We start from the raw sequence: 27,287 nt of genomic DNA, 5'->3' as shown, positions 1-27,287 counted from the left end.
CATATATTTTAATAGCTCTGTTTATTTACAGGTGATGTCTTCAGTATCCTCTTACTTTCTTTCCAGCCAATCTTGAGTTAGTATGGAGAAAAAGGAAAAACACTGGACTGGGAATTAGAAGCCTTATGTTTTTTGCTCATTATAGACAAGTTGCTTAAACTCACTGAGCTCAGATTTCCCTGTTCTATAAAGAGAGAGATAAACTAGATTATCTCTTTCTTCCAGCTCAAATTTCTGAGTCTTTCCTGTTGTTTGTTATTTAGGGAACAGCACTTCATGCCCTACTTGGAAGACCCTTTTCTGAAGTTAGCTGAGCCCCTTAGTGCTAGGTGAAGAGTTCTGGTTTATTACAAGGTTGTAGAGGTTTCTTTTTACTTTTTTCATTTCCTTAATAGAATTGGACGTCTTTTTTCATATATTAATGTGAAAGTGCCTTTTATGAATTATCCCCTTTCTTAGCCAGGTAACTTGGAATATTGAGCTATATTTAGACACAGACATTTACATTGTTAATATTACATTGTTATATTCTGATACAAATGTGCTCTTCACATTAATAATTGTACTGTGTGTTTTCATAATTTATCATAATGATACCATTATTGCTTATTATAGAAGTTCCCTTTCTCCCCCAGCCCCTGAGTTTAATTGAGGTCGAGACAGACCATAAATGCAATAATATAGATTGCATGCTCAGAGGAAATGGAGTTGGTTTCATAGTGGAGTTTTAATTTAGGATTCGTTCTGGTGATGTAGCCTCTTCCTATGGTACATTACTTTGAGCCCAATATAACTGCATGTTCCCACAGCCCCTCATTATAGCTACAGCTTCTCACTGCTTTTTAATTAAAAAAAAAAAAAAGAGGGAAAAATGAAACCTAAAGCTTAGGTTGGATATTGTCTGGGTACACAGGGAGTATCCTAGGCAGATTACTTACTTAATTTTTTAACTCTTTCAAAGCTGTCATGAAGATGTCTTCATTTCAATTTCCAGGGGGATGGATGGAGACACACACACGCACCCCCATACACAATAGGCTTCAAGATTATTGGCAAGGAAAGGCACCATATATATTATCTTGAATCCTACTGTAAGTTTTGAGTAAGTAGGAATCCTTTATGCATCCTAGAAAGGCTATCTACCAGCTGTGTGGTTGGATGGTGGCGAATGCTTAGTGAGCTTTTATACCTCTCACCACCTATTGGGAGTAAAGCAGGGAATGTAGAAGATTGTAAAAACCCTTAAAGGCAGATGTTCTGGTACATCAGAAGTTAAGAGTTAATCGTTTTTTCCTGTAGTTCTGTGGGCAGCAGAAGCAGAGAAATGGCTTTATTAAGAACAGTTGCTTTTGTCATTCCTTCATCTTGAGGGATTCCAAATACCTTTCAGATACAAAAACAAATTAATCTCCGAAGGTGACTGGTAAGAATGGCTTAAGCCTCTTGGGATTGACTGTGTAAGACACAAGGAGAGCTTGGCCTGAGCCGCTGACCTCTCTGACAGGCTGAGAGTGTTATATTCTCTTTCTGGATCAAAAGCCCTTTGGCTCCCCTGTAGTGAAATCAGTTTGACAGCTCTGAGCTTCTTTCCTGCTTACAATTCTTCTTTTGTTTTGTATAAGCAACGGTTCTCTCAGTGGTGAATGTTGGGTAAATATAATCAAGAAGTTTGTTTCTGTATCAGGTTGTTGAGTTAGCTTCATAATTTTTAGAGTGGACCTTTAACAAACAGTCAGGACTTCAGCTTTATAAGAGTCCATATTTCATTCAATATTGCTGGAAAGACAGTTCCATTTTGGCTTTATCTGGGAACAGGAATCCCTCAGATGGAAATCCCCTAGACCCGTGCAGTTCCATACTATAGCCACTAGCTGCATATGGCTGTTGAGCACATGAAATGGGGCCAGTCTGTATTGAGATATACCGTAAGTGTGAGATATTATACATATCAGATTCCTAAGACTTGGTATCAAAAAAAAGAATGCAAAATATCAAATTAGTAATTTTTTAATATTTGATTACATGTTAAAGTGATATTTTGGATATATTGGATTAAATATGTATATTATTAAAATTAATTTAACTGTTTCTTTTTAGTTTTTAAAAACATGACTACTCTGTGGCTTGCATTATATTTCAGTTTGATACTGTCCTAGATTGTTAAGCTGTGGTAGCAAGGCAGTGTTTGTCTTGTTCATACTTATGTGCCCAGTACCCAGCACAGTGCCTTATACAGAGTTGGCACTTAATAAAGGTTGAAGATATAATATAGAAAGGTTGAAGATATAATATAGAAAGGCTGAAGATATAATAAAGGTTAGCCTTTATTATTCAGAGTGGTCAAATCTCAGGAATGGGTGGAAACGTCTCTATTTGTAGTGTTAGTGTTTTAAAGAGATACAATAGAGGGTTAAGAAGAGAAGTACAGAAGAGAAGTTCTTAAAAATTGTGCCTAGGGTGGGAAAAATGCAGAAATAAAATATTCTGGGCCTTTACACAGCTTTCTCATCTGTCGGAGAGGTAGATGGGAGCTGCTATGTTGGTGAAGGAGCCGTATTGGAGTACCTTTAGTGGGTTCTGCTCCTGCTCTGCCACAGAGTTGTCATAAGAGGAGCTAAAGCTGAAATACTGTGTGTGAGGGGGAAGAAGGTTGGAGAAACAGTTGGTGAACCTGAAGTTTGCTCTCTTAGGGATATTATACTTAGACTATTCATAAAAGTTACTAAAGCTATTCTTGTCTAAAGGATTCACACTGGCTGGCGCTAGTGATTCCTGTGTTTTCATTTAGACATGACCTTACCGGAAGCCTGGGACTGCTGTTGGACCAGCTCATTACTTGAGGATGCTTCAAGCCTTAGAATTCTTTAATAAATTATTTGTTGAATTAATGATTTAACAAATATTGTTTTAACTAAGGTCTTGTATGACTTACGGGTATATGTTCTTGCCTGAAAGTTCCTCAGATCTGTCTCAGTTAGGGTCCTAGAATCATGGTAGATTAACAGGCTTTCCAGAGATCACATTCAACTTTTAGAAGGGACCAGGTTTTCTTTGTAAGAGTTTATTGAAAGATCTCAGAAGCTTTCTTTGAAAGAGATTATTGAAGAGTTTATTGAAAGATCTCAGAAGTATCCTGTCTTCCTACTTATAAAATAGAACTGTTACCTGCTTCTCCCCAGAGATGTGGTGAAAATTAAAATTCTGCAGAAGGAAAGTGCCGTTTCAATCTAAATTATTAAAGGTAAAAATTAAACTCCTCTCCTGACTTCTGAAATGTTTGTTTTAAAGGAGTGGATTGGAAGATGTGTTCAAAAGAGACATTGCCAGAGTTATTTCTATTTTGCATTTCTTAACTGTGGCAGTATTTAGCTTTCTCCCTTTAATTGTGGTCCACTGCCTTTTCTCTCTACTCTCAGAGATAAACAATCCAGAAATCTCCTTTCCGTGGAGAACTGTGGAGCTCATGCCTTGACTTGGCTGCTGCAATAGGCTCATGCTAATCAGAATCACAGCAGGGCTTGTTTTATGAGCTTGAAAGAATTAGTGTTCCCAGGGGGCTGAAGTTCCTTACCTGCTGGGGAGCTACAGATTTCAGGCTCAAAGCCTGCTCTCCTTCAGGATGGAACCACCTTCCCTTCTTCTTCTCACATGGAAGCCGCCACCTCCTTTTTCTTGTAGTCTGTGGTTACTGGCATGTTGACTTTCTTTTCCTTTTCTTTCTTTCTTTCTTTTTTTTTTTTTTAGGGTAGAGCAGTAATTGTAGGAATTTTTGTCCTTATGGAAATAGGGTGTGTTCATATGAAATTATAATCTAGCCTAGGGAGACTAGGAAGAACGTGAAAAATAACAGGTGGTACCCCACAAACTAAATTGTCTAATGTGAGTTTTCTGAGCAATGTCATGTGCTCAGACTTACTGAAGCACCTGGTATGTGGAACGAGCAGGAAACGTGATTATAGAGGGGAATGACTTTCCACCACTGGTGTAGTGCAGTTCAGTAAAAGTCAAAAGGTGACATGTGTAATGTGTATAATAGAAATTTATCTGTTATTACCGAACAATTTAGCAATCTGGCAGTGAATGTGGCATTTTCTTCTGTTTAATAGTAACATACCACATCGCACCTAGCACACCATTGGTGGGTGCAGTTATTATATCAGATAAAGAAAAGCTCATTGAAGAACTTAACACAAATGTTTTGTTCGGGAAGACAGAATCATGTGTATTACCTCATAGTGATTATTTTACATAGTTGTTTAATACTGTTACAGTTTAGAGTTCTCTCACTTTAAAAGCAAGCTTTTGAAGTTCACAGGGAAAAGGATTATAATTTTCATTTGCAGATAAGGAAATTAACTAACATTTAGCAAGGTAGATGAAGGGCCCAGAATTATGTAAACCAGTGGTAAGTTGAGCTGAATGGAGACATTAGGCCGTTTGATGTTTGGTGCAGTGCTGTTTCTCCTTAGCTCTGAAGCCCATTTCAGTAGTGCCCTGTTTTATTCTAATTTAATGGAAAGCAACAGTAAGAATTCCTTCATGGATTGCATCGTAAAAGGCAAAATGAGCGCAAATGAGACAAAAGGGTGCCGTGGCACATGCCTGTAGTCATAGCTGCTTAGGAGGCTGAGGTGGGAGGATTGCTTGAGCCCAGGAGTTTGAGTCCAGCTTGGGCAACATAGTGAGACCTCGTCTCTTAAAAAATTAATTACTTTAAAAAAAAAAAGGCAAAATGAGGTCCTAACAAAGTATGATGGAAAGAGCCTTGGACTAGGAGTCAGGAAGTACCAATTCTATAATATTTTCAGTGATGCTAATTGTTTTGTGACCTTGGATAATACTTGGCCTCTGGGCCTTTTTAAAAACAAATTTTAAACTTTTATTTTTAACTGACAAATATATATTTATGGGGTACAATGTAATGTTTTAATGCATGTTTACAATGTGGGATGATTAAATCAGACTAATTAACAAATTCACCTTACATACACATATCCTTACATACTTTATTTTTTTGTGGTGAGAACATTTACAGTCTATTCTTTTAGCAATTTTGAAATATACAGTGCATTATTGTTTACTGTAGCCAGCATTTTATACAATGAATCACTAACACTTACTTTTCCTATTTAACTGAAACTTTATACCCTTTGATTAACATGTCCCCTTTCCTCGTGTATCCCCTTCCCCTAGTCTCTGATAACCATCATTTTACTCTCTACTATGAGTTTAAGTCTTTTAGATTCCACATGTAAATGAGATCATGTGGTATTTGTCTTTTTGTGCCTGGCTTATTTCACTTAGCTTGATGTCCTCCAGGTTATCCATGTTGTCGCAAATGACAGGATTCCCCCATTTTTAAAGCTGAATAGTATATTACTGTGCATATAAACCACATTTGCTTTATCCATTCATCTAATGTTAGACACCTAGGTTGCTTCCATATCTTAGCTATTGTGAATAACGCTGCAGTGAACATGGGAGGGCAGGTATGTCTTCAGCGTACTGATTTCAGTTCCTTTGGATATATACCCACAAGTGAGATTGCTGGATCACATGGTAATTCTAGTTTTTAATTTTTTGAGGTACTTCCATACTATTTTCCATGATGGCTCTATTAATTTATAGTCCCACCAGTAGTGTGCAGGGTTCCCTTTCCGCTGCACCCTCACCGACACTTGTTATCTTTCATCTTTTTGATAATAGCCATTCTAACAGGTGTGACATGGTATTTCGTTGTGGTTGTCATTTGCATTTTCCTCATGATTAGTGATGATGAGCAATTTTTCATATATTTTGGCCATTTGTGTGTCTTCTTCTAAGAGGTGTCTGTTTAGGTCCTTTGCCCAGCCTCTGGACCTTGTTCAACTCTTCCGGAAAATAGAATTGGCTCTAGGAAGTTAGCTATGTAATATTCTCTGTTTGGACTACTCGTGAGTGACTGTATAAAAAGCTTTGTGATCTCTCTTACACTTGAAGATATGTATAAGGGGTTGGTGTTGAGGGTTGTCTTTACTAGTAAGTGAGACCCTGTGTCCCCATCTCAATGTGGCCTTTGTTCCTTAATATTTCTGTATACACAGATTTTGTGAAGTGGTAAAACTGCATATTAAAAAAATTCTGTTAAAAAAAAAGCTGCTGATTTTCATGGTATATTTACAGAATCATTAAGGGTCTGAAAAATGATCATGTAGAGCCTTACTCTGTGTGGTGGGAGAAATTGTATGCTGTGGTGCTTTTCAGTCAGGGAATTCTTGAAGGCTTTTGCATATTTGCTGTCTGTGCCTTTCTACATCTTTTCCAGCTCTAAAATCCTGTGATTTTTTTTTTTTTGTCTTTCTCAGCCCAACAGGGGCACAAAACGTCCCCGGGATGATGAAGAGGAAGAGCTGAAAATGCGTCGGAAGCAAGCTGGTACTCGAGAACGTGGCCGCTACCGGGAAGAGGAAATGAATGCGGTGGAAGAAGCAGATGATGACAAAAAAAGGCTGCTTCAGATTATTGATAGAGAGGGAGAGGAGGAAGAGGAAGAGGTAACGTGGCAGAGCTGGGTGGGAGCTGAGATGTGTGGCCCTGACACAGTATCTGTAGAGTATAATTTTGGGCCAAAGACTTAGCTTCTCTGAGCTTACCATCTTCATCTATAAAATAGGGTCAAGCATTCTTATTTCACAGTGTTGATGTAAAGGTTAAGTGGGATAATGGAGTTGGGAAAGCATTTTGCAAAGTGTAAAGGATATTACAGATAGAGTTTTTAAATTATTCTGCATTATGTGTTATCCTCAATGCCCAAGCACTGAGCTGTGGGAACAGAGAGGAAGGGGCTGTTGGTGTTGTGTGGGGAGGGTTAGGGAAGGCTTCCTAGATCATGCTGAGGACACATAGAAGGCACTTGCATTTTTGAATGTAGTAATAGCTTTTGAAAGAGTCGAATATTATCAAACAAATGGAAGGGCTTTTGGGGCAGAAGAAATAATAACCTTAGCAAAGTAACAAAGGTGGAGAAATTCAAGGGGGTGCTGTGATGTCAGGTATTTAGATGTGACTGAAAAAGTACAGTTTAGGGAAGGAGATGCCTCAGGGCCTTTCTGTTTGCTGTTCCTCAAGATGCCTTAGGGCCTTTGCACCCTGGACCTCTGGACCTTTTGACTTCGTACCCTCTTTGGGAATGCTCTTCTTCCTTAATGCTTTGCACGGCTGGTTTCTGCTCATTCAGGTCTCAGTACAGATATTCCCTCCTCCATGAGGTCTTTCCTATCTCTTAGGTAACGCTGCAAGCCATTCTCTCAATTTCTTATCACTTTATATTGTCTGCACAGCACATACCATGATTTGAAATTCTTGTTTGTTTATTTTACTCATTGGTGTCCTTCCTCCAACCTCTCATGAAAACAGAGACCAGCTCTGTTTTGTTCACAGCTGTATCTCTGGCAGTCAGAGCAATACCTGCTCTTGGTAGGCCCTTAATAAATATTTATTGAATGAATAAATGAATGAAGCTGAGAAGAGTAGAGTAAAATATCAGTGAGTAAAATATCGGTGACCTTACCTTTGTGTCTCTTTAAATCTTTACGTGTTAACTTGTATGTTATTTTACTGTGGCATTTTGTTCAATATAATGAATTATGGAAATAGATTCTTAAGAGCCAGCTGTTTTTCGGTTCCCTCGAAGACACGATGCTAAGTTTGTATTTTAAAAAATGCAGCTGGAATGTGAATCTGAGAAGAATAAAAAATCGATTCATGTTCCAAAAAGGTCTTTACTGTGTTATGACAATAGCTCTCTCCTCAGTAGGATTTGTCCCAGTGCCAATTTGGGGGTCTTCCCCTAAAAGAGGATGACACTTTGGAAATGTGTGATGGGAGTCAGTCCTGGATTTTTGAATTTCCTCTCTGAGAGCAGCAGCCTTGCCAGGGCTTAGACAAACAGCGTGTGTAGCACACCCTCCCTCCTTCCCTCCTCAGCAGCTTCTGCTCAATCTGTTAGCCCTGCAGCAGCAGTTAATTGGCAGGTATAATTCCCATGTAGGGCAAGGCTGGTACTGGAGGATTAGGATAGTAGCTGTCATGGGTAAGTGGTTTCTAGCCTGGGAGACAGAAATGTAATGTGGGACCAGCCCTTCTGTTAAGGGACAGGGAAAAAGAGATCACTTTGTAAAAATGACACATGGAAGGCTACAAGTCCAGGAGTTATTTTCTCACTGCCACCGAAGTCCCATTTGATGAAAAACAAGTGATGTTTGCCCCTGTAAAGTCACGTGAACTTGTAAAATATTATTGTCCTTTTTGTGCTATATCACCAGCATTCATCTTTCTGAAATCTCCCTCTGGTTTCTGACGTTGAGCTATTGGAGATACTGCTGTGGCCGATGACTAAGACTGATAAATTCAGTTTTCCCCCTGTGTTGGAGAGAAATTAAAGGGGGGAAGGCCAAACCTTGGAGAGGCCAGAGCTTTGGAAATCCTATGAGAGCTTTATTACCACTAATATGATTTTTCTACAGGGTGGGCAAGATGTTAGCTAAGGGAAAGAAAAGCAGTGGATGTTGAGGTTACTTTAAAGTGATTTAACCCTTTCCTAGAAATTTTGATTATCTTAGTTAAATTCTAGAAGTATGTTGGGTACATTGTGCCTACTGCTAATAATAACAATAACAGCTTGTATTAACATAGTTTACAAAGCAGTTTTGTGTACATCACTTATTTGGGTCATCTCTATGACCTTGAAAGATACAGGTAACATTTTCATTCATCCCTCTTCTCCTTCCACCCTCACTTCCTTTCTTCTTCCCCCACATCTCCACGGAGTAGCGGCTGTATGCCAGGCACTGGAGAATCAGCAATGAACAAGTAGACATGGGCCAGCAATAGGAATGTTTGTCCTGGTTTGGGGTTGGAGAGATTATCTGGGCCAGATCCTACCAGACCTTCCTTATAGGTCAGGTGAAGGATTTGGGATTTTATTGTAAGTGCAAAGTAGATGAGTTCAGGAAAGACTTCTGAGGTAGAATCAGCTGGACTTGGTGAGGGTTTAGGGAGTATATTCAGCAAAATAGCATTTGCCACATGGCTAGTAAGTAGTGAAGCCAGGCTCTGAGTCCTGACTGAGCTAGGACACTGGCTTCAGTCGCCATGTCTCTGTAAGCTCTGGACCCTGGGAAAGGAGGTAGGGGTCCAACAGAGCCACTCAGGATCCAGGAGTCACTGATACAATCTAAGAAATGTCTCATACCCAAAATGAATTTATGAGTATCTCCCACTTAAAACTCAGTATGTGGAAATAGAAATTTAATAATAAAATAATAGCGAACATTTTTGAGTACTTACAAAATTATGGGATGATTCAGTGCTTTCCAAAAGGGTCTATTTGAAGTTCTCTTAATAGCAGTTTCTTTATTGCTTTTAGGTGTGAGTTATGGTCAATGACTATAAAGCAATGAAGCTGGGAGTTGGGAGAGTGTTAGAGAGGCATGGTGCATTGCAGCACATTAATTTAAACTGGAAAGTAAACAGAAGATAAAACAATTCTGAATTTTTAGTATAGATTTTTTTTGGAGAAAAATGATTCAATTTTCAAATATTCATTTTATTTACCTTTGTATTATTCTAGTATATGAAATAGGAAAATTCTGTGTAGTCTACTAGTTTTTTTATGCTTCCTCTGGGCAAGATTACTAAATTCTGAGAACCAGGCAAAGTAATGTGTAAGAAATGCAAAGCAGTGACTGTAGCTAATTAGCAATCATTCTTAGTTTATGGGCTTTGCAAAAATAAAAAAATAGGCAGTGGGTTGGATTTGGCCTTTGGACTGCAGTTTGCCAACCCCTGGTATAGGGAAAAGATTAAGGCCCACTGTCACTGACTCAGGGTTTGATCTTAAACAATTGATTTTAAACCTCTGAGTCTTACCTGTACAATAGAAGAGAAGGATAAAATATATATTAAATAATATTATCGAATATTATTGCCAACTTTGTGTCATATAGTGTGCTCAAGAAATATTTGTTGAGTAAGTCTTTAATGCTTTAAACTGAATTTCCTGTATTACAGATATTGGGCTTGATGTGAGACACCCAGAGTGTTACGCAGAAGCGTGTAATATGGCCCCTTAACCCTCATTGATTGTAGTGGGGAGGATAAAATGTGTGCATTGAACCCAGAAAGGTCAATGGCAAAGTGAGGTGGAATGTGAGAGCCACAGGAAAGATGTAGTGACAGTGAATGTGAAATCCCTGTGGACTAAAGTTGTTACATTTGTCCCTTTGTACCAGGAGGAGCCATTGGATGAAAGCTCAGTGAAGAAAATGATCCTCACGTTTGAAAAGAGATCATATAAAAACCAAGAGTTGCGAATTAAATTTCCAGACAATCCAGAGAAGTAAGGCTCTGTTTTGCTGATATCCTTTGTCCTCTGTGGTGTTTTGTTTGCTAATTTTGTTTTGTTTTTTGTTTGCTTTGGCTTTTGTAATTTGGTCAGGAGTCCCAGGATGACCTGCATGTTCTGGAAATCACTAGAAGGACTCACAGACTCAGAGTCAGGGGTTCTAACGGGTATGATTTATTACAGTGAAAGGGTTCACAACAGGGTCAGCAAGGGGAGAAGATGTCAGGCGGTATCGGGAGAAATTCGTGTATAGGCTTCCTGTGTTTTCTCCCTCTCACTGGGAGGGGTCAGACATACATGCCCCTTCCCCTTTCTCCAGTAGTGAAATGTATCAACACATATGCAGTGTTTTTGGCCAGGGAATTCCATTTGAGACTCTGAGTCCAGGGTTTTTATTGGAGACTGGTCATGTATGCATTCTTTGCCAGTAACAGCTACCAGAATTCTAGACTCCCAGAAGAAAAGCAGCTGTTCAGTGCCTCAGGCTGGCAAAGCAACCTTCTTACTTAGGGAACATTTTGAAAGCCAAGTTCCCAGCTGCCAGCCTAGGGCCAGCCTTGTAAGCAGGTCCTTCTAAAGACCAAGCCTGCTGTGTTAACTCTTTCCTGCATTATTCTTCTTAACGCCCAAAGAAAACTGACTATGGCTGCCATTAGTAATGGCTTTACTGCTGAGAGAGATAATGTCAAAAGCTTTGGGGTCAGACAAATACAAGTGTGACTCCCACATGACCTTGAATAAGTCGCTTTCCCGTTCTTAGCCTCAGGTATCTCATCTGTATAAGGAAATAATACCTCCCTCACAGGGTTGTTGTGGATATTAAATGAGAATAATGGCAAGTGTTTAGCTCAGTACCTGGCACATAGTAGGTGGTCACAAAATGGTTATTGGCACCTCAGTGCACTGCGAAGTGCTATAATGAGAAATCTGGTATCTTTCTGTCAGTCTTGAATCCTAACTAAAGGGATTTTCATATGTATACAGATTTTAATGTTCTAAATCTCTTTCCCTCCCTGTCTTTCTCCCTCCCAGGACATATTCTTTTAATGAATCTTAATATGCCCAAGGCCCCTAGGCAATTAAGAATTGAGTAGTACAATCTTTGCACTCAAGTTTATATAATAGGTTACTAGGGAGACCGACTATAAATGCAAGCAAGGTAAATGGAAATACACACTTTAAGAGAAATATAAGCAGAGTGCTGTGGGAGCATAGGAGAAGAAACAGTAAATGCCAAGTTGGAAAGTATTAAGGGCTTCACAGAAAAGGTGGTATTTGATCTGGGCAATATGAGGAGCATGAACAAGGACCCAGAGGTGTCAGAGGGTACAGAGTCTTCACACAACCTAGCGAGGCCAGTGTGGTCCACTGTGTTCTCCTTGTACTGTGGATGAGGAGGCGGAGTGGGGAGGACCTGGCGACTGAACCTAGGGCAACCGCCCTCTTTGACGGTAGGAGTAGCTAGGTCGGAGCTCAGCTTGCCCAGCACCAGAATCCTATCAGGTTTTATAGTGACCTCCACCATACAGTAGCACTATTACATTGCCCTCTGTGTTTGTGTGTGTTAAATTACACAAGTCGTACATGAAGAGATTGTCATTGTAAAAAGCACCAACAACGGTACATACGTAGAAAATGAAAGTTCTCCTTCACTGCACTGACCTCTTTTCCATTCCCATACCTACAGATAACTCTGTGAACAGTTATTTATGCATATGTATTTTTTTCTATGTAAATTGTGCCGTACCTGTTCTGTACTTTGGTTTTTTGGGGTTACATAATAGGAGATCTTTCCATGTTAATGTGTGCATATCTACCTCTGCCTTTTTTTTTTTAACTTGGTGTGTAGCATTTCTTGGTTTGGAACTGCCATGACTTATTTAATTATTTTTCTATTGATGGGCATTTTGTTACTTTAAACATTGGCTTTTTGTGAACAATGCTGCAGTGAACCTCCTTGTACATGTGTCTTTGCGTACATGTATTTCTATGGGATAAATACCTAAATGCTGAATTCCCAGCTTGATGGGTATGTATATTTTTATGCTTTACTGCCCATTTTCCCACTCTATTGTTTTTTTCTCCCTCCAGCAGCATCTCTTTTCCCATGTTCTTGTCCACAGTGGATGTGATCAGTTTTTAACATCTTTGCCATTTGTTTTCTTGTTATTTCTCTACCAACTGTTTCTGTATTAGACTCTGTTCCTTTTAGGAGGTGGACTGTCTTGTTTGTCACTGTAGTGCCTACCACAGTACCTGCCATGCTGTAGGTGCACAGTAAACATGAGAGATCTTATATTGTCCATGTCATCCTTATTACATCCCCATTGCTTGGAACCTAAAGATGCATCATGAGAAAGCTATGCTGTAGGTTGATAACACTGGAAATTTAATAAATTCAGTTTACTTCTTTGCCCACTTGGTAGGCGTACATTTCTCAATTTAGAGCAGTGAGTTTCTGCAGGTTATGTTCACCAGCTACATCTTAGGGACCTTCGTGTTACAGTTCATAAAATGGTTTTAAGAAAATTTTATTTTACTACAAAAAAATCAACAGTGTGTTCCGTTCAGACAGAATTTATATACTGTTTTAAAATCTGAACATATGAAGATTGAAATTATGCATAAAGAACTTTTTCGTGTCAGAAGCAGTTAGGAAACTACATTGTGTTTTAACCTTGAGTTCTTGAATTCTTACTGGTGCAGCATCTTTCATAATTCTCTACACCAGCAAGGTGCAATTAAGATGAAAATTGCTAGAGCATACTTGAATGAAACTTTGCGGTTGAGATCAGAAACATTCAAATTTATTTTCCCACAATATGCAGTTGTCATTTTGATCGCGTACCCAAAAATGCCTCTCTTATTTGGCTGCATTTCAGATTCAATTGACAATTCTCCTTAGGCAACCTCCACTTTGCACTGTGTGATCTTTCTCCCAAACATCACATTGAATAGAGTGTGCTATTTCCCTAGTAAGTCCTTTAACAGTTCTTTTTTTCATTTTTGCAGAGACAGAATTGTTTAGTTTAGTGATTCTCAACCTTTTTGGTCTCAGGATCCCCCTGCACTCTTAAACTATTAAATGCCTCAAAGAAAATTCTAGAAAATACAAGAATACACAAGCACATGTTCCATTAGTCTTCAGGGCAGTGATATCATCACACGTTGTGTAGCACTCTGGAAAACTCCATTGTATGCATCTGAGAAAATGAGATTGAAAAATGTAAATAATTCTTAGAATTATTATAAAATAGTTTTGATCTTACAGACCCCCAAAGGGATCTCCAACCACCATCTACCCCCACCCTGGAGCCTAGGACCACACCTTGAGAACCACTGATTTGGTTGAGTGGAAGGAGCATCATGTTCCCCTAGCAGTGATTGTTGATTTTGTGGTTGCATTTAGGACTCATCAGCTTCTGTTGCTTTTCCAGTATTTTTGAACTTTTCTGGTCACTTGCTAATATTCACTCTCGTGGTTGAAGGAGAATATCCTGCTGGTCTGAAGCAAATGTACATGGGCAGGCTAGGAAAATATTCTCTGTCATATCAAATGGAATCGATGACCTCATCTCAGCCTGGGTTACTGTTTTAATATGTTGCTCTATTGCTTTCCCATCACCTCTAACTTGATCCTTTCCCCGAGCTGTGAGTCATCCATTGCTGAAGGTATGCCTAATGCCTACAGACAGCCCTCTGCAGATAGCAGTGTGTGCTTTAAATGAGTGGGCTGTACTTTGTCAGCAAAAACAGAAGACAGTTATCTTTGTTATAGTATAAACTTGAGGGTATACAGATTCATTGAGCACCTGCTATGTGCCAACTATTATTAGGTACTTTGTGTATGTTATTTCTTTTAATCCTCACTACAGTTCAGCTAGAGAGATACGGAGATCAAGGTTGAGAGATAAGTTGGTTAATATTCACTTTCTTCCTTGACCAATTTGGGACCCCATGCTCTGTGTTCCAGTGACACTTCTCTTGGGCAGTATATACAATTAATTGTGTATAATAGATTATTTATACTTTTGCTAGCCTGGGAGCTCCATGAGGCCAGAAACTGGAATTATTTTTTATCCTTTATCTCCTCAGTACCTAGCATAGTGACTGGCACCTATAAATATTAATACTTGTTGACACGTCTCTCATAGTCACATGGTAAATAGTGCAGCTGGGAGTATGACCTAGGTCAAATCTTATTCCCAAGTCCAGGCATTTCCCACTATACCTTATTGCTCATGCAACAGTGGACTCAGTATATTTTTGTGATATTTCCCTGCTCACAGTTTGATTCTCTGCTTATTTTGTAATTTTCTCTTTTTAAATTTAAAAACATTGGGTTAAGACCATATATTTGGAAGAAGAATCTTAAAGTTGGAAGGAACTGAGAGGTATGGTCCATTCTACCATCTAATTCTTGGCATTTTTTTAATATCACTTTTTTTTAATTACCCCCAGTGATAAGAATCTAACTTTTCAAAGAAACCTATTTGATCATTTGGCAGCTCTGACTCTTAAGATTTCAACTCAGAATGAGAAAGAGTTTCAACAAATTCTAATATGAGATGCTATCTAGCCTCAATCTAGGTTGCTTCCTTGAATTAGTTTCCATAAAGGATGGAACCCCCCTAAAGGATGGTTCCTATAACAGATGTCAGAAAGTTTTACGGTCATCTAATCAGCATGATAACTCTGTATTGCCTTCTTTTAAACAGCCTAAAGCTGCAGTAGCATTTGTGGCAGCTGCTTTCAGTTGCTCCTTCATTTGCAGGCATGTGCCGAGTTTCTGTGGTGGACCAAGTAGTGTGTAGGGCACTGTGTGTCCAGAAAGGAATAAGAAATCATCTCTGTCCTAGTTAGAACTATCTCATGGTTCCGCTTTGTATTGCAGTTACAGTTGACTAAAACCATCAAGTCCTTTCTACATATGTGCTCTTATGAAACTGTGTCTTTGCCACTCAGCATATTTGTAGATGACTTTTTGGTTCAGTACAGTTTTCTATGTGAATCCCAGGTAATTTTCTTCTGGTTAGATTTGGCACATCATTATTGCCTCTCAGGAACTTCTGAATTGATTCTGTCGGCTGCTGTGACACTGTGTCCTTAAGCGTTGTGTTATATGACATTTGTTAAGTTTACCTTTTATATATCTTCACCCGTTATTGATCAAAAAATAATAATGAAATAAAATAGTTGATCTAAACAGGCCTAAGGACAGAGCCCTGCAGGATACTGTCCGAGGCTTCTCTCCAGGCTGACATTTACTCCCTGATTGTCACCCAAATCCCCAAATCTTATCCTTGTACTCAGTCCGCTTTTGTCTATTATTGTTTAGTGGCCAGTTTCCCTTCCTGGTTCTTCCAGGTGAACTGTAAAAATCTTTTGCCAAGTGATTCACCAGAAGTCTGATTTTTTTTAAAAAAGTACCCATGTGAGGCAAATAAGCCTTAGAGGTTTGCTGAGCCTGTGGGTTCAGGGATTACACAGATCTACTGCCCCATGGAATATTTGAATCCTTCTCCACTAGCCTTTCTGAGTCATGATTCTGAATTGGTTTTGCACACTTCAGGTGATAGGGAACTAGTGATCTAAAAAAGTAGTCTATTTATAGTCTGTAAGCACTGAGGAAGGAGCCTTAATAAAAAGTGGTATTAAGGGAGAATCTTGATAAAATAATTATTAAATTTACTTTGAATAATAAACAGGTGAAAATAGGCAAGGAAGCACTGAAAAAGAATAATAACTAGGGGGTGTTTTGCAATAACAGATGCAGAACATACTATAAAGCTGTAACAATGTGGAAATGTGGTCCTGGCTCAGGAATTTGCAGATAAATCAATGAAGTAGAGTGAAAAGCCCAGAAACAGATTAAAGCACACATTAAAATTTAGTGTATGATAGATGACATTTCTTTAAATCTGTAGGGAAAGGATAGATCATTGTGTTGGAATTGTTGGCCAGACATTTACAGAAAATAAAGTTAGATCTTTGCCCTATATCATATGCTAAAATAAATTTCAGATGGTTTAAACATTTAAATATATATAAACATAAAAGTGCACCATAAAATATGTCTGATCTTAGCATAGAAAAGACTTTGCTCAGGATAAATGTAAAATAGAGTTCATAAAGGCAAAGATTTGACTACTTGAACTTTTAAAAACCTTTGTCTAAAAAATAAGAAATAAAAACTTTTATGTCAAAAAGCATGATGTACACACTTTTCTCTGGTTTATTTTTTTGTCACATATTATGATAGAGATTAATTGCCTTAATACACAGGGTGTTTAAAAATCAATAAATAAGGTGAGTACCTTGATATCAAGATGGACAAAGAAGAAATACAAATAGTAAACATTAAAAAAATTTTAACCATCTTAGTATTAGAAATGCAAAATAAAAAATGTCTTATTTTCCATGTTGAAATAGAGGAGATTTTAAATAGATAATACTGTTTATGAAGAGAGTAAGGGGAAATAGGCACTTCATATACTATTGGTGCCTTTCTGGCAGAATAGCTGTGCTGCTCCCACCCCCATCCGTGGAAAAAATTATCTTCCATGAAACTTAGGAAGGATGGGGGGGAGCAGGAGGTGAGTGGCAGGTGAGCAAGCAAAGCTTCATCTGTATTTACAGCCACTCCAATCGTATCATTACCTGAGCACCCTCCCCCCCCCCAATCCCCTAGTCCCGTGGAAAAACCGTCTTCTATGAAACTGGTGCCTGGGTGCCAAAAAGGTAAAAAGGTTGGGGACTGCTGCATTAAGTCATACGTACTCTTTGACTTGGCATTTTCCTTCCTGAGAATTTATTCTAACACAGTAATTATGAATGTATACATCTAACTGTCATTTGTTATAGGGGAAAAATTAGAAACCATCTGAATGTCTTAGAGGGATTGATTAAATGAATTACATCTACACAAGGGAATACTATGTAGCTATTTAAAATTTATGATTTAGAACAGGAACTGCAGATAAACTTAATCTGCCACACCCACTCTCTGATTGATTGGTAATCTCTTCTTGGAACACTGTGGAGAAGGATTCTGAAGCCTTGTCTGGGCTCAGCAGGAAAGAGTGCTGTTGTTAGCGAGGGATTTTGCCATAGGAGGAGGAGAAGGAGAATGACTGACAGCAGTCTGTCAGGTGCTGGCTATTCCTATTGTAGAGGAATATTTAATGGTGAAGGAAATTGTTCAGTCTATATTAGTAACAACAGCAAAAATTGACTTTAGAACTATGTACTATATTCATTTTACTCAACTCATAGAATTTTGGGGGAGAAGTCTGTGAGTTGAGAAAAATGACTCAAACATACCAGAGTAATTGCTATTTCTGGTTATTAGGATTTTGGATGATGTCTGTTTACTTTTTTGAGGACTGGTTTTTCTTTTCACGGTTTTCTACAAAGAGCAGTATTTTGTAATCAGAAAAAACATAAATGTTATGATTAAAAACAGTATGAGGAAAAATAATAGTAAGGGATGTTGTCTAAGATGTGGACATGTTTTAAAGAATTACAGTCTCTAGATTTTGTTTCTTTCAGAATCCAGATTTCTGGAGAGGTGGTATTTACTCAGTACCTCAGCATCTGGAAGTTGATGAGTCCTGTACGACTCCAAGAGTCCCTGCTTATTCTCCTTTTCTTATGCCCTCAATTCAACCAAATAGACATCTGTGGATATAAGAGACAAAGCTATAGTTTCTGCCTTTAAGAAGCTTACATTCTAGAAGAGAAGATAGATATAGTGATAACAATAACAGCAGTGGTAGTAGTAACAAGCACTTATATAGTGCTTTTTATATGCTATACATTATTTTAAGTGCTTTGTATGTTTTTATTCATTTACTCTTTACAGTAGCCCTATGAGACAGGTAACATTGTTGTCCCCATTTATGGATGAAGAAACTGAGGCATTGATAGGCTAAGTAGGTGGCTAAGCCAGGTTCAAACCCAGGTATTCTGGCCCCAGAGTCTGTTTAACCGCTGCTTCCTCTTAAACACTCTCAGTCAGGTATTGATATTGTTCAATTGCTTTACATGGATTAGCTCATTTCCTTCTCAGAACAAACCTTCCTGTCTTGTTCAGTCAGGGCTTAATGAGCATTTCTTGTATGTCAAACACTGGGGGAGGGCATGCAGAGTGAATGCAAAGTGGTTCTGTCCTTAGTGCCTGGGCATAGGTTTGTCAAAAGGTTCATATGTGGAAGTGTGGGTGAAGTATCATGTATGTAAGGTATGGTGGTGATTATGGGATGCTAAAGATTAGGTCTGCTTTACTTTCTGACCTGCCTCTTAATCAGCTTACTGGAGGGGGTTCCAGGAATGGGGAGGATAATTTTGGATAGCGGCAGAATCTCACTATCTTCCTTTGGGTGAAGGGAAAAATTGGCCCTTGATCTGAAGTGGGAAGTAAGAGAAACCCTTTTTGGATTACTGGCATAACTATGTTGAGGACAACAGAGTGAATTGCCACACCAAGGGGTAATGGTAGCTAATCCGTAGGACTGGTGGGCAGATCATTTAATGCTGCAAAATGCTTTGGGAGCCTCTAAAAGGCAGCTTGTGACTGCAAGAGTAAGGGGAACCCTGTAATGAGATCTGAATCCAAGATTGATTTTTGTAATGAGGAAATCGATTTCCCAAGGAAATTGTGTGACAGTATGATGTTTGGATGAGCGTACTTCTTGGTTGGTCTGTTGTAGACAGTTTGACAGATTGTCTCTTTGTCTGGATTGTGTTGCTATTTGCCTCTTAGTGCTGATAATGCCCCTTTCCTTTCAATGATGCTATCTTATTTTCCCCTTCTAGGTTCATGGAATCCGAGCTGGACCTAAATGACATCATTCAGGAGATGCACGTGGTGGCCACCATGCCAGACCTGTACCACCTTCTGGTGGAGCTGAATGCTGTGCAGTCGCTTCTTGGGTTACTTGGACATGATAATACAGATATCCTTTCAGATCCATCCTTAGTAGCAAGGCTGACATGGTGGAGAAATGCTGTTTACTCTCTCTCCTGTCTGTCTCTGTTGATGTGTGCTGTCACGTCTGGTGTTCTATTTCCATTCTAATTATCTTCTGTCTTGAAACACAGGGTGCTCTTTATTCATTTGAAAATCTGGTTTTTATCTGTTAACAATCTTGAGCAATCCTTAATTGTCCTATTTGGACAATCGTTAGTTGTCCTAATTCTTATTAGTACTAGAATTCATTGTGATGTATCTATTCATATACTAATAGGATTAATTTTCAGGATTTGGATTTGGAGGCCCTTTATTAGGGGCAAGGCCAGACAGTTTTGAATTTCTTGACCCAGACATCTTTCTGTTAACAGATGGCCCAGTGGAGTGAGACTAGAGGAGGCAGTGAACCGTGGTAGAAAGCACACTGGGATGTCTAGGAGGACAGGGGAGTTTATCTGTTTTGTCTATTGCTATATTCCCAATTCCTAAAAAAGGCTGGATGCATGATACATAGCATTTAATATTTTTTGAATGAGCATTAGACCTAAGCAGACAATCTAGGTTTGACTCTCAGCTTCGTTTCTTATGTGAAATGTGGTGCCCCTCCGTGGCTTGGTATTCTTATCTGCAAGAGTAGAGTTAATAACTTTTGCCTTTCAGTGTTATTGAGAGGATCAAATGTGTCATATAAGTGCTAAGCACAGTCTCTGATATATAGTAGGCACTTAGTAAATGTTACTTGTAACTGAATCTGAATCATGACTTCCAAAACCATTTTATACTTTGTCTTTGCTATCAGATGTGCAATGGCTTTATTGCAAAAGGTTTTTGATGTGCCTGTGGACAGTATTATGTTCATTAAACCAAATTCACTTCCACTAGTTGTTCTGTTTGAATCCAGATTTCCAAAGGTAAGAGACAAATGTAGTTAGTCTGCTTGAGTGATATTCATGGGGAATCTGCCGCTGCTTCATGTTATTTTCATCTTTCTGGTAATCTCTCTCCTGAGAGCATGTCTGACTAGGCTCTTTCCTACCTGATAATTCTCATAGAAATAAATCAGTGAATAATTTTAGTGCAGGCTTCTTGAAGGGCAATCTTAAGACATTTCTGATGCTTCATGTAATGTTAGACAGTATTAAGAATCGATCTACCAGTCCCCAGATTGATGACCGTGTTTGCCAGGGCTCACCGTGGGGTTCTGGGTTGTACGAGAACCCTAGTCAGTTAGCTTATTTCTGAGTGAGCTCAGTATATGGTCTTATGAATTCATTCAGTAGATGTGCTTTGAGTGCTGGTTCTGTACCAGGCACTGTGCTAGGTGCTGAGGAACCATAAGCTGTACTGGAGTCTTAAGCATCAGTCAGTAAGCATATATTGGGTATTGCCTTAGTCTACTTGGGATGCTGTAACAAAATACCATAAACTGGGTGGCTGATAAATAACAGAAATTTATTTCTCACAGTTCTGGAGGCTGGGAAGTCTGAGATCAAGGTGCCAGCCGTTTCAGTGTCTAGTGAGGGCCTGCTTCCTGGTTTATAGACAGCCATTTGCTCACTGTGTCCTCACGTGGCAGAAGGAGTGAGGGAGCTCACGGGGTTTCTTTTATAAGGGCACTAATCCATTCATGAGGGCTCTGCCTCCCAAAGGCCCACCTCCAAGTACCATCACACTAGGGATTAGGTTTCAACATATTAATTTGGGGGGTATTGTAAACATTCAGTCTTTAGCAGGTATATGTCTTAAGACTAGCCCTGTTCAGGGCACTAAATGGTCTCTGCAGATTTAGTGACTAAGAGTTCCAGTTGTGACTTCACATTTTAGTTCACCTACAGAATGGGAAATTTCAGTATCTGATCAAACCTTAGAGATGATGTAACCCACTGCCTTATTTGTTTATTGATTTAATGACAAGTCTGAGGTTCAAATATTGGACCATTGAGGTTGAGGCTGACACTTCAGGTCCCTGATTTTCAGTCCAATGTTCATTTTAGTGCACCTTGAGTCTTCCCTATGGGATTTGCCACATTGCTGGCAGTTGCATAGTCACCAGTTACCCTGTGTATTAATACAGAAGTTGCCTATTTTGTTTCCGTAAATACCACTCTCATTCTTTTTTCTGTTCCTGCTAACTCAAAATAATAGTAGCAGCTTTCCAAAGATACTGACATTTTGCTGATTCACCAGCCTGGTTCCTGCTGGGGAGAAGACTGACACAAGAAGTGCTGTTCGACATCAGCATACTTGGGAAAGGCAAGGGCACAGATGTTCCAAGTTGTTAAGTTCTGGTCTTTAAAAAGGAAAAAAACACGTTCCCTTATAATAACTTTGACAGACTGCCATTTCCCTCCTGTTTCCTGAGAGCTAAACTGTTTTTTCCCCCTCTTGTCTGCCAACCTTCACCCAACTGTCCTAATGATATTTTTTAAAATCTGATTTTTAATTATACCCTACATCAAATTTAAAGTGCATTTGAAATTTTTTTAATTACCTTAATTTTAATTAGATGAAGCAATTAGGGTAAATGTCATCTTCCCCAAAGTACAATTTTTCTTGAAAGTGATTTCAGGAAAGGGTAGGCCCTCTTGACTTGCATCTGACATACCCTCTATCGGTTGGAACGTTGGTTTCCCTGCAGTGTTGCACTCTGCTTCTTGTCTTATCTGTGATCTATAATGGAAATTTTTCTTCAGGAAACGGTTGTTAACAATTTACTGTTGTACAGCTGTAACTGCCCAAAACACCTTACCATGAATAAACAATTTCATGGCAGTCATGACTTAAATTTTTAATCTTTTTTAACTCTTCATTTATCAACCAAGACCATACATGGCTGGTTATGTTCCCAGCAAGCACAGGTCATCTTTGCTTTGTCCTTCTCTGAGAAAACATAAACTGTAGGGATTTTAATTGGAGCAGAGGCTGGTTTGTTGTAACCTTAAGAGGCAGAGGATGTGAGAAAACAGCTTGTGCCTCATCCTCTCAACCGTGAGAAGCTGCTTCTCAGTATATTCTGGCGCTGTGCATCGCTGCTGCTGGTGAGGGCTTGTCAGCGCTTCTGCGCCTCATCTGCCCCCTGAGAGCTGGAGCCCAGCCCGGAGTTCTGGTCTGTGAAGAGCACCTCTGGGCGGTGGGGGGAAGGGGGGCAGGGCACACACCTCCTGCAGTGTTGAAGGGATACTCTAAATGCGTTAGGAGAGAGCAGAAGGTGGGATCCAGCAGCTGCTGCCTTTTCAAAGGCAGCTTTTAATGCTTTTTAAAACAATTTTTCGTTTAAAGTAAATCACTTAAACATGTTTAGAGCCCCTTTATGTGAGCCTTTTGGAGTGTTTCTACAGAAAAATAAGACCACAGGTACATTTAAAGATATTTTTCTTAAGATATTGCTTTAAAGAAACCCCAGTTTTTGCAGCCTGGTTTAAGCCACATTTATTCAATCTGCCTTAGGAACAAGGAGGAATAAAACAAGAGGAAGATAAAACCTCAGATAGTGACTGATCATCCCTTCTGCCAAGAGGGAAAAAAAAATCACCATGGCACCAAATTCATAATTACCCTGTTTTGTATGTCATTCTCATGTTTTCAATTTGAGTGGCAAGTCAGTGGAGCCCTTTCTGAAGTATTTTTGATAAATCACTGTTATTTACTGGGTTCTTCCTTTGTATGATGAGTGTGTTGGATGCTATTAGGGAAACAAGAAATGATAACTCCAGCCAAGAGCAAACACACTCAAATTACTAACCCCCATGGTGTGTGTGGAATGTCATGCTCAGGAGATGCCACTGGTGCTCTGAGGAGGTGTGGGTCATCTCTGGCTTGGGGATGGTCAGGGAATTGTGGATTGGAGGTGGGTAAGCTTTTGATAGATGTAGAGATTCGATTGCATTGCAGGTTTATTTTCATGTTCTCTCTCTTTGCAATGGAAATTGCTATTCCTCCTATGCTGGATGGAAGCTGACGTGGTCTTGCTGGCTGCTCAAGTAGTCACTACAAACTTATCAGGATGTCAGGTCCATGGCTTTATTTTTTTAAAAAAAATCATGACTACTCCCCAGCTAAGTGCACTATTCTTTAATAAAAACTTAGCAAGTAATCTAAACCTTGTTTATTCAAAATCTGCTTTCTCTCCACCCCTTTGTGATTTAGAAAAATAAGGTCTCATGGTAATGTTAACTTAAAGCGTCAGTACAGTGGGTTTCATACTAATATGCAAGAAAGGAAAAATTTGTCAGTCACAGAGTAGATCATTGGTGCTGATGGGAGAGCTGTGTGTGTGTGTGTGTATGTGTGTGTAAAACAATTTTAGGGAGTGGCCATTAGTGCTTTTATCTTACTGTTTAGTTTTCCTCAGACTAGAAAGTCAGGAGGACTTGCAGAGTTGTCCATTTGGTTTTTGTGAAAAATTACTGTGGGAATTTGGAAAATAATGAGCAGTTTTTTTAGACCAACAGAGATCAATTGAACTTGAGCAGTTGGGTCTGAGAATGCTAAAGTAGAACAAACTGACTGAGGAATACCGTATTATCCCAGAGGGTGTGTACAATAGGAAAGGGTGCCTTGTGTTACAGATCCAGTGTTAATGAGCAAGAATAGAGCTGGGGAGGGTTTGGGCCTCTTAAGGGGCTTTCTTCTAATTGGACGGGAAGGGAGTTGGTTATTGCTCAATCATTGCTTCTCTGCAAGCACTGTCTAACAGGACTTACGTATCTTGAGCTGTTGTTTTGCCTAGGGGCTATTCTAGTCTTTATACTTCCAGAATCAAAATTACATTTAAAAGAGTTTATGCCCTTTCTCTTCTGTCGTCTGACTTCCTTGATAATATGTATTGATAAAGCACCCATTTTTTGGAGCCTGTTAAATAGTCTCTGGAGAAGAGCAGACTAGGTAAAAAGTGCCAAAATGGCAGTGTAACAGAAAGACCTCTTAATGTAACTTTTGATCTTGTTTATGGGTTTTAGATGAAGTTCATGTCCTTGAAAGGTTAGGGTGGTTGTAGCCTGCTTTAGACATTTCCCCTACGGCATAATAATGTCTACTGGCATTTAGTAAGTACTTAATAAATGTTGAATTGAGTGCATTTTCTCCTTAATATTAGTTTTATCTTGGATTGGTATAACATTAAGTGTCCAGGTTCATTCTAGGTAGCTTTATGTCAGCTATTTTAAAAGGAGAAAAAGGCCATTTTTTCTGTGTCTTGAAATTCATCTGCGGTAACTAAGCTATGTCTAATCATTGTCCTACTCTAGGAATTAAAGAAGAGTTTTTTTAAAAGCCCACATTTGTTGCATTAAATCAGTTAATTCCTCTGAATCTATACTGGTTCATTTGTCTTAGGAAAGTCTTTTTGAAATGACTTTTTCAAAAAGCCATCTGCTTAATGCATCTTACTCTTTCTCTGTTGGGTTTTTTTTTTTCTTTAATAACTTTGTTCCTTGTGGACACATCTCATTGGAGATTAATTAGATTAATGCTCAGTTTCTTTACCAAGACTCAGAATCTTTACACAAGACTCTAAGTGGGATCAGGCCAAAAAACAAATATCTAGAGCCAAAAAATAGAAGTAAACACCACTGTTTTTCCAAGAGCCATTGTGTTATGGACTATTTTGTGCCCAGCTGGTCTTTCCTACTTCACCTGTTATTACACTAACTTATTGCCCCAGTAGTGGACAGGTGCAGAGGGAGTGTGTGGGGTGGCATTTCTACTCGATGTGACAAAATAGGCTATCAAAAACTGTGTTTTAGTAATTCGCAGAGAGACATGCTCTCAGTTTTCCTATTATACTTGGACAGGAGAGCCTTTTACTTTGTGAAATGAAATTGTAACTACAGTGGAAAAACCCATCACCTGTGCCCAGAGTCTGCGTGTGAAGAAATGCTGCAGGGGTGGCAGAGCATGCAGAATTTTCTCATGAAGATTGAGAGTTTGTCTGTCTTTGGTTTTCGTTCTCATTCCTCTTTCTGGTCTTCAAATGACCTTTTGTCTTCTGGATCATATTACATTACTCAGGAGTTGATGATTACAATTATGGAGTCATTACTGCCTTGCTGAAATGCTATTCTTTTGAAAGTTGAGAATTTATGTAAAATCAATTAGTGGTAGGATTGATGAGATGCTTACCAGACCTGCTAAGTTGCTGATTTCTCATCTGACTTCTCAACTGAGGGAGGAAAGTAGGCAAGGGAGATAACTACTGGAACATTAAAAGAAATAACTTCTCTTGGTACAAGTTAGACTTTTATGATGTTCCTATATAAAATCACCATTGTCAAAATTTTTTTTCCTCCCCTCCCCCCCCCCTTTTTTTTAAAGTTCCTAGGTTTCATGTGACACATTTATAGCATGGTGTAAGACTAATCAAAGAAAAATGTGATATCTGGCCCACAAGACCTTACAGGCTGAAAAAGGACTTCATCAATCTGAATCTCTGTGGCATATCTGAAATATAAAATTAGATCTTCTAACCCACTGTGACCCAGAAAGGGAGGAACAGGCAATTGTTAGCTTACATTTTAAATTTTAGAGGCTTTTGAAAAAATGAAGGCAATAGTGAAGACTTTGGGTGTGTTCTGTGGGAAGATTTGACTAAGAATCTGCATTATAGTGCTTTCATGTTTTCTGATTATTTTAACTTACTTGGTCTTACCTGACCTCATTTATTCCTTATAACTACTCAGTGAGATAGGCTGGGCAGAGACTATCATCCCAATTTTACAGATTAGGAAATTAAACGTAAGGAAATAAAGGGGCTTGTACAAGATTACATGGCTAGTGATAATTTTGGGACCATTCGCCTCACTAAAGATGTGAAGCAAAGATGAGTATGATATGACCCCTGTCCTCAAGCTTGCTCTGACTCTTCATCTGTTGCTCTTTCAGGTATACCCCACTTGTCTTTTATGACTGTTGTTTAATTAATAAGCATCACATACTAGTTAATAAGTATTCAGTCATGCATGGTACTGTGCAAGAGATGTAATGCTAATACTACTTAGTGCGTGCCTGACTCAGCTGCTTGTCCTGTAGACATCTGACTCTACAGCAGATGTATGGATAGGTGGATGGGTGGATGATAGATGAAATGTTACCATGCATATCAAATAAGCATGTGAATGGATTATAGGATTTTTTATCTCATATGTAAGAACTTTTGAGAGAATAAATATGGGAGTTTCTTGGATGAGGGAGAAGTGTGAACATTTTGTTTTCAAAATATTATTTTCTTCACATAGTTATAATTTTCTCTCTCCTCCCTGTCCTCCCCCTCTTCCAGTCCTCTTTCCTTTCCTTATCAGATGCCTTTGTACATTCCAGTCTCTGCTTTTATCCCTGTGGTTTTGCTTTCTAGTCTACCTATCCTCATCTTTTTAGTTGGCTGTTTTCTGACCATTCTTCTAGCAAGTCATTCCTAATTTCTCAGCTCAATTTGATTGTTCCTTTTTAGGAATCTGCAAGTCATGTTGTCTGTATGCCTCATTTGTGACATGTTGGCTATGGCCTGTGGTGTGTGATTTTTTATATTATGTCTCCTTTCCCTCTTCTCCTTCTTCTACTTTTGCTCAGTGTTTAATTCTCATCATTTGCCTTCCCTTTATGTTCAAAGCGGTGTGGCATTGGAAGGGATGGAGGTTGGTGGGGCCTAGCCCACTTCCATGTCACTCTTTTCCTCCACATTTTCAACCAATTTTTTCATGCCCTAATCTCTGAAGACTCCTTGATGAACATCAGCTACCTCCTCTCAGAAATCATTACTGCCTTTGAAGGTGAACTGTACAAGGTAGTAAAGATTGCACTGAGTTCCAAGAATTTAAATTATGAGATAACGTTGAGGGTGTTGGCCTATTTCTCACTGGAAAAGTGACCTCCTAAGTGATTTTTAAAGTTTTGAAATCTCTGAAAATGTAGTGAACCTATGGAGTCAGTTGCCAGGAA

At 39.0% G+C, this 27,287-nt stretch overlaps 1 protein-coding gene across 1 annotated transcript in view; it reads left to right on the top strand.

Annotated features, from left to right (window-relative positions):
- Positions 1-27,287, top strand: part of CTNNBL1 (catenin beta like 1) — a 163,593-nt gene that overhangs the window by 25,371 nt on the left and 110,935 nt on the right. The window contains exons 2-4 of the mRNA XM_045528609.1: positions 6,345-6,533; positions 10,272-10,378; positions 19,202-19,341. Of these exons, the coding sequence (XP_045384565.1) occupies positions 6,345-6,533; positions 10,272-10,378; positions 19,202-19,341 (436 nt within the window). The remainder of the gene's footprint in view (positions 1-6,344; positions 6,534-10,271; positions 10,379-19,201; positions 19,342-27,287) is intronic.

This window comes from Lemur catta, chromosome 17 (assembly GCF_020740605.2).
Source record: "Lemur catta isolate mLemCat1 chromosome 17, mLemCat1.pri, whole genome shotgun sequence".
Classification (NCBI taxonomy): domain Eukaryota; kingdom Metazoa; phylum Chordata; class Mammalia; order Primates; family Lemuridae; genus Lemur; species Lemur catta.
This window is presented reverse-complemented; position numbering and strand designations above follow the sequence as displayed.